Source organism: Helicoverpa armigera, chromosome 21 (assembly GCF_030705265.1).
Source record: "Helicoverpa armigera isolate CAAS_96S chromosome 21, ASM3070526v1, whole genome shotgun sequence".
NCBI classification, from domain to species: Eukaryota; Metazoa; Arthropoda; class Insecta; order Lepidoptera; family Noctuidae; genus Helicoverpa; species Helicoverpa armigera.
The window spans coordinates 1,155,069-1,163,220 of NC_087140.1; the positions used below are offsets into that span (position 1 = coordinate 1,155,069).

General features: G+C 32.8%; 1 protein-coding gene across 1 annotated transcript; it reads right to left on the minus strand.

Moving 5' to 3' along the window:
• Window positions 1-2,744: 2,744 nt before the first annotated feature.
• LOC135118382 (odorant receptor 49b-like) lies at window positions 2,745-7,428 on the minus strand. Its single transcript, XM_064040231.1, has 5 exons — window positions 6,707-7,428; window positions 6,001-6,100; window positions 5,430-5,537; window positions 4,536-4,691; window positions 2,745-2,888 (listed from the first exon to the last, which is right to left on the minus strand). The coding sequence occupies exons 1-5, from the start codon at window positions 7,426-7,428 to the stop codon at window positions 2,835-2,837; spliced, it is 1,140 nt and encodes a 379-aa protein (XP_063896301.1). The 3' UTR covers window positions 2,745-2,834.
• Between the last annotated feature and the right edge of the window lie 724 nt (window positions 7,429-8,152).

Below are 8,152 nucleotides of genomic sequence, written 5' to 3' on the forward strand. Positions count from 1 at the left end.
ATGGATACTATTAAGTCTACAAAGGCCTCCCCACCCGGGTAGGTAATAGGTCCCCACCCGGGTTAAATTCATCATCACAATTTCTATTATTGTCGAGTTTGCAACGGTTTTTCATTTGAGAATTTCACTAGAAAGTGATCTTGGTTTTCTTTGAACGGAACAATTTTTATTGAATTTTAATTTCTGCTATGGTGCGTTTTTTGATTCCTTTTGTGGGAAGTTATTTGATTATAGCGATTCTGATTTGAACAGATTTTTCGTAAAGTCGAGTTGGAAATAGAAATAAAAAAGTGTGGATGAAAAATTGTGTTAGATTCCTTGATTGAATGTGTCTGCAATTTTTACTTGAAATCGTAAAACATTCTTATTTTTAAACATTGATAGGTAAATGTAATAAGCGCAGGATATTGCGAGTTCCTCTAGATTTGTGAAATTATGCCATAGTACCTATAAGAAATTGAATTTAAATGGTTAAAATTGAAGTGAAAATCTCTTTGAAGCCGCTATATAAAAGTGTTAATATTAAAACTTTTTGTGTTTCTATTTAGAAACATAAGCCTACTTATAATATAACCGCACTTATTAAGAAAATTCACCCTACAATAGGTAAGCAAGCTGTTACTTAAAATAAAAAAGTTTGAGCTTAGAAACTCTTTATCCATATTATTAAAAACGAAACCATCATCAAAATCAGGTAATTTGAAGAAACGACTTGAGTGAGAACAGACATTAAATCCAACAGATTTTGTTTATCTAAGATTTTTATATTACTAACAATTTCTTCTACAGATTTATGGTTCAGCAGTTGTTGCACGCGATTTCACCCGTTTCTCAAGGACAAACTTCGCTCAGACAGATAAAAAATCGCCTATCGCTTTCTTGAATAATCTATCTTTTTCGACATTTTATAATCTGACCAGTCCTGAGATCAGCGCGTTCAAGCAAACAAACAGACAAACTCTTCCTTCAGCTATAGGTATTACATTATTGTAGATTTAGGCATTGCTATTAAGAGTTTCGCCTTCCAGTTTTCTACGTCTTTCAAGTAAAAATGTCAGCATAACTTGATTGTGACTTCAGTAAGTTTGCTATGAGTAAATTAATAGGTTGTTACCAAGGCTTGAACTTTTAACTTTTATTCCTTTGGTAACCCGAGGCGGGAAGTTTTAACGACTGACTCCTTTGCTATAATACTCTGGCCTTTATTATGGTCTACTTAAGTATGGAACTTGTTAATATCGCATAAAGTGATAGCATTTCATCTTTTGTCAAGTATTTTCATAACTTTGCTGTAATTTCAAAAAAGTTAAAAGTATGGACCGTATTTTGTCTGTAGATATAATTCGGTAGTTACTTACTGCTAATTAACTGGATTCTCTCAAATTATATAAAAAGGAATGTAGTTTTATGTAGCATTAAAACGAGTTGTAATAATGTATGTGTTACTGGATAAGAGTTACCTATATATTACGTTAAATTAAAGTATTGATAGGTAGATAAGTAAAGATTAATAGTTTGATTCATTTTCGGGAAGCAGATAACTTACCACAGGAAACAGCTAATGAGATGCAAAATAAATTGCAGTATTTCTTTTTAAAATTCTGGTCAGACCGTCTTCCTGCGAAATTGTGGTTAGGTATTTTTAAGGAGGGAGTTTTTCTACATTATCATTACACGGCCGAGTTTTAATGGTGTGCTTTAAATCCTACTATTAAGACGAAGGTACGTTTGTCACAGAGTGGAAAGTATCAGTTACACAATAATTTGAGATTTTTATTTTCGTAGTAGTTACATTTTCTATCTAAAGCTTCAAAATACAAATATGCTTCTGGAGAAACCTTTTATTTTCGAGTATTTATTTGGTACCTACAATACTTGTAATATAGAATACCTATCTTATGATTACGCTTGACAGTTGAGTAAGAGCTTTCAGGTTGTATTCCCGGGGAGTGATATAAGTATTGTAAATAATCATATCATTTCAAACATAACAAACAACGAAAAAAAATATATTTTAATTAAGTCCAAGTGTGTGTCAGATATTCTACATACTACATTTAAATTAATGAATTGCAACATTTACTTAATAGACCTTTAAAAATAACTGACCAACTGCCATTCCTACTCTGTAACAACTTTCCTTTATTCCCCTTTAATGACACATAAACAAATACTTTTGTCAAAACCAGAGTTCATTGACCTTAAGTCTGTAACTGATGGCAACACATTCTCAAAATGGATGATTTTTCTTTTTTATTCCATTTGATATATTTATTGTACACAGATATATATTTACGGTAATATTGTTTTGTTTGATAAATTATACTTTTGAAGTAAGGTTGCAATTTGTAAATTCGTGCATCGGTTTGTATTGACTGGAGTTCGTTGACCTGAAATTGTTAAATTATTTTGCTTCGCGTAAATAAATAACATGTTTAATCTAGCGTATGGAAAAAGGCTTTTACGTAGGTATTTGTATTCTTTGATACTTCATAAAACGTTATATCTTTCAATATTTAATTTCCGCAATAACTAAGGTAAAAATTACAGGACGACACGTGAGAAATTAAAGAAAAATAATGTTCACTTATTGCTTACTTTATTAACAGTTCTAAAAATAATAGCGTGATATTCTTTAAATTAAACCTCTTCACTATACAAGGCAACAAAACAAAAACCTAATTACTTTTTCAAATCGGAATCCACCCTTAAAACTCACTACAAAATAATTAAAAATTGCGCTACAACAGTGCTTGACCTACAAATACAAAAGTGGAAATTCTTGAATAAAATACAGAAATACTAGAGAAATAATTCGCTGACACAATCAGAATTTAATTGACAGCATCGTTAAGAACTGCGAAGATTGAATATCCGTTGTAAAGAGCCTGAAAAATAGAAATAAGAATAAAAAATAAAATTCGTGACACAGAATTTAATAAAGTCCCGCTCTTTGGGTGAGGAAAATTCTTATTGTGTTTTGGGGTTGCTTTTGACTTAACCGTTTTGGAGGGTTTAAGTTCAAGATATTAAAATTAAAGTGAAAAATGTTTTAGAAACTTATGATCATGGATTTAGGATAAACTATAGACATATTGCACCACCATGATCTGCAATGTTCAATTGTGTATTTAAAATAGAGAAAAAGCCTTAAAATTATTACAAACACAGCATAATTTTTAGCTTTGCTAAATGCAAAGAAACATAGGCAATCGCTAAATTAAAGCACCAAACTTTCTGTGAACCATTTCTGAACAATACAGTTTCCTTTATTCCTATAAAAATAATTCTTCAGAATATTTATTTAATAGAATATTTAAATAAAAATTAGTTATTTTAATACTGCACATTAAAAGGACTCCTCATTAGAGATAACTCGAATAGAACGCAACCGGACTCGCTGCGAGGCAATTATTTAGCAAAACGAGGATATCTCTGATTTCATGCTTTTTATATTTTCCAGCAGAGCAGAAATTAAGGCATTCATTTCTAGAGTTTTCTTCCTGACTGTACTGCATTAAAATAATTAATGCAGACTTTGAAAATTATAAAACTTTATACTGAGAATCCTTTCATTTTATTGCTTCCAGTAACCCAGAACAAAATTACAATTAGCAATTTGTGTAACACAAAATGAGTGCCCTACAGGTAAATTTAAGTAGCCTGTAACTTTAAGTATAACAGATAGCTGATTTTTCTTACATCGGCAGCAGTTTGGTGATAAACAACGCCCCTTCTGAATCAGATGAATCGTTAGGAATATGAGTAGAATATTACTTAAACCATAATTATTTATGAAATGCGGTACTAGTTCATAATTTTGCCCAGGAATAAACATGAATAAATACTACATCCTCCAGTGACAAGAGAAGTTTTCTAATGTGTGTAGTTGACAGTTTTGGGTAGCAGTTGTGAATTATCTTTTTCATTGTTGGATGAACAGGATACTTTTGTAGATAAGGGTATTGTATATGAAGAACTGAAGTTCCTTTGAAGGTACAAAAGAAATATATAGGTCATTCGCGAAAAAGATGTATTTAATTATAAAAAGAACTAGGTATTGTTCTCTTGAAAGAATAATTGAATTAGGTTCAACTTCATAGACAGTATTGGTACATAAGGATCGTTCATTCTATATAAAAGTTGAGAGTAAAGTCGTAACAAGGTGATAGATTATTCACAAAAGGTGTGCCTAAACTACCTAATTTCATTTTAAAGAGAAGTCTAATGTCTCAGTGTTCCCTATATTCCGATAGACTCGAAGTCGTGTAAAGTATTTTTTATTGTTATGAAATATCTTAATCTTCATCAGCGAACTAAAAGTCAACAGTTGGTTATAGACCTCCTCTAACGTATCTCATATCGCTCGGATCTCAGCAGAGATCAAAACACATCGTATTTTGGAGAAATGCTATGTAGGCTTAAACTATTAATAATGTATTTGGTTGGCACTCATCTTATTTACACCACTACTAACCCATAATTGCTACATCTCTAGAACAAATTGGCCCCTAGGATACTCCTATAAAGCTCACCTGACTAAAGGTCTGAATGCACAACAGTGCCATTCCACCAGCACTTAACTTCAGGGGTCTTTGAGCAGCTAGAATGACGATCAACAGGTCTTTCTGCAGGTCTACTGGCCAAGAGGTCCAAGCTGACTCGTATGCTGCTAAAGCTATGCCTTGACTCTGTAGAAGGTAAAATGGTTCTGGTAACATACACCTACAGTTACAGTTACAGCCTTTTTATCGTCCCACTGCTGGGCACAGGCCTCCTCTCACACGGAGAAGGAAAAGAACATACACCTAGCTCGCTGAAGATTCATACAGCTACCGTTTTTTAAGTTTGTGACAGAGGTTTTAACCTCTCTCGATAAATAAGACATCTATAACAGAAAGATTTTTAAAATCCGATTAGTATTACCTGAGATTAAAAAAAAAAATCAAACAAACTCTTCATCACCTTAAAATATTATTATGTACCTTGTCAGATGTACCTTGTCAGATTATACATAACACAGTTTGTTTTATACTCACATACGTGTTCCTTAGCTTAAGGTTATTTCGGAACAAAAATGGCGGATTCCTAAGAGGATTAATAATAAAAACAGGAAGGAAAAGAAGCCAACATTGTGTAACCTTTGATAAAATCTGTTCGAGTTTCAGTATTTTTGTGTGAAAGAAAAGAATTTAGAACGTGTGTATGAACTATTTCAGTTAACTAATAGAAAAATAATTTAATAATCTGTATAATTACATGAAAAAAATATAAAAGGAATAATAACTCATTTGCTCGATTACACTATGATTGTTAAAAACAAGAAATTCTTGAGGAAACTAACATCCTATTTTAGAAGTCGGTTAAATATATGCTTGAATTTTATAGAAATTAATAATTATGAAACCATTTATTAGTCAGAAACTTACTTGAATAATAAGCTCGTTTCCTAAGTAGCAGTAAATGTATGCATTTACTAATGCAAGCATTAAATAGGCGAGAAATGTAATAAGTAGTGTTATTTGTTGTACACCCACCTAAAACCGAATAAAATATTAATTTACATATTTTACACACACAGAGACACGTACTTTTTAATTTTTTTTTGCACCTAAAATAAAAACAGAGTTACAATGCTTTACACCGTTTTTACACGAGCGGATTTCCCACTTGGGTTTTCCAACTAAACGCATGGCAACAAACCAGCATACCTACAAGTGACAACTACCACTAGGTACTAAAGATGACGTTCAAAATCGCGCGATAGATTTTAGCAGCTCGGAATGCGTAGTGCTGGTACACTACGCGATGTACTACCGTAGTTTTTTGTGCCGAAGATCCGGTTGTGCAAGCGGATTTCCCGCTCCGTTTTTCTGCGTAACAACACTCGGCTTATATGGGATCGTCCGTATAGGAGCGATAACGAACAATTGAATTATAGAAGCGATAACAAAACCCTGAAGATACATACATAGTTGTCTTTAACGATGTATTACTTACCACGGTCATCATTACTGCATTTAAACACAATTCCACTGTAACAGCTAAGTTTTGAACCAAGAAATATTCTTTGAATATGTTTTCCATCCTTCCTGAGTATCTGCAAAAAATCATGAATATTGTTAATAGAATATCTCACAATCCAGCCCTTTTTTAAAACACTGCTTCACATTTATTTACTTGGTACAAAATTAATTTCACCAGTGAGGAACACTGGGTACTACTTAAATCGATAAAATCGTGTTCGGAAACATAGACATCGTAAATAATAACACTAGCGTTCATTTATTTGAACCGAACGTGCGTCGATTACAAATCGAGAGATTTCTGTGTGCAATATCGATAACTATTTGCTAGTATTGGAACTTAATCCCGCAATGCTATTAGCGTTTGATTGAAAAGTTTTTATCAGTGCAACAATATAAAATCTTATACTGTAAACTGTAAATTAATTTTTAGATTTTTCTTTCAAATATTGTCACATTCAGTGAAGGTTGAAAGGTACACTAATCACCACTTAGTTTTTATACTAGGCCGTCTTGTGGTGCGATAACTATTATTCAAAAACGATATGTACTGCGTGCGCAACAGATTTATTTTCATGTAAAATAGAATTGCGAGATGAGAAAATTAGTTTTTTTTAATACCAGCGTAAATTACATCCTACATTTGATCAAAGTCAAAATAATACAATTGAAAATCTTACCCCATCAAACGAATGTGCTTCCTAATAGCGTTCTTGAATTTCGTCCTCATCACCATTTCTGTCTCCTTTAGATAAGTTAAATCCCTCAACTCTTTCTGCAGGTGTATCAGCTGATCACAAAGATACATTATCATACTGCATACTAAACCTTGCATGGCAAATGCTCTGCAGAGGCCAGGAAATACACAAAATGCTAAAATCTCTAGTGACAGGATTTGGTTCATCAAACTCTCCATAGGATCGAACGGCAACCATGCTTCTATCGACATTGTTCCTTCAAATAAAGCTAAAAGACTAAAGGCTCCAATAACAGCAGCTGTCACTCCAGTTATAAACATTACATAATTCGCCATCAGCTTCTTTCTTTCTTCAGTAACTTCATCACCAGACATCTCAATCTCATCTATAAGATCTCTCAATTGGTTCCTTTTGATAAAGAATATGATTGTCTTAAAGAAGAAATTGTAAACCACCAGACATTTGTCGATATTACAAAAGACGACGACCAGATCATCCTTATGCTGATACGTGCCTATACCGGCTAAAACAATGAAGGTCGTTGTAAGAAAACTTATGAAATGTTCGTACATTTTATAAAGGATTTTTTGGTTTCTAGTGAGCGTTTTTTCTGGCCATAATCCGACGAAAAATAAGTATTTAAGGTTGAAAGAAAAGAAGCCATCGTCGATCAAGTAGAAGCGGTCTAGCACAGAGAGCGTCATTTTGCAAATGACCACGATCATTTGTCAATAATAAGCGTAATGGCGTGGACACAATGTTGTTGATTTTTTTTTATTTATGAAGAGCATGAATAATGTTTTTCTACGTCTGATGAGGGAGGTACCTGATATGTAAATCTTAGATATTATCATATCATTATCATAATAGTGTAATTAAAAGTTCTTTACTCTAACTTGTCATTGTTAAAGCAAAAGGAACAATAAATTACGTTACGTGTTTTTAAACTTACAGTAGACATTATTATTGCATGCAGGTATATTTTATTCACATTTTATTATTGAGAATCTTCTAAAGATTTTCATATTTCTTTCCATGTTCACAACTAAAAGCCATGTTAACATCATATCTAACACAATGTTAAACGTTGCTTTCTGTTCTGCGGGCGGCGTGGAACAAAAAATGCCCTAAGGCGATAGACATCGTATCCGAAAATGTTAGCTACCATTTAAGTAAAACCGAGATCTAACCAACTTCCCCTATGTCAATCTACAACGAATATAACGTAAGTTTCACACTGTGCCCAAAGTTTAAGCCCCATTTTGAAGTGCCAACTTCCCGAACTAAATTACACATACGAGCAAAATTTCCGACTCCTTAAGCGACAATATTCACCAATGTGTAACAAGCATTACATCATAAGTTTGCACAAATTGTGCAAAATTGTGTAAGTTTGACTTGCAATATCTTCGATAATAGTTGCTAATT

Excerpts from the sequence above, each read along its gene's own strand:
- LOC135118382 (XM_064040231.1), bottom strand. The coding sequence starts at position 7,428 with ATGACGCTCTCTGTGCTAGACCGCTTCTACTTGATCGACGATGGCTTC. Across the intron at positions 5,538-6,000 it reads ATGCAGTAATGATGACCGTG|GTGGGTGTACAACAAATAAC; the intron begins GTAAGTAATACA and ends ATTCGGTTTTAG. Across the intron at positions 4,692-5,429 it reads GAAACGAGCTTATTATTCAA|AGTCAAGGCATAGCTTTAGC; the intron begins GTAAGTTTCTGA and ends TACCTTCTACAG.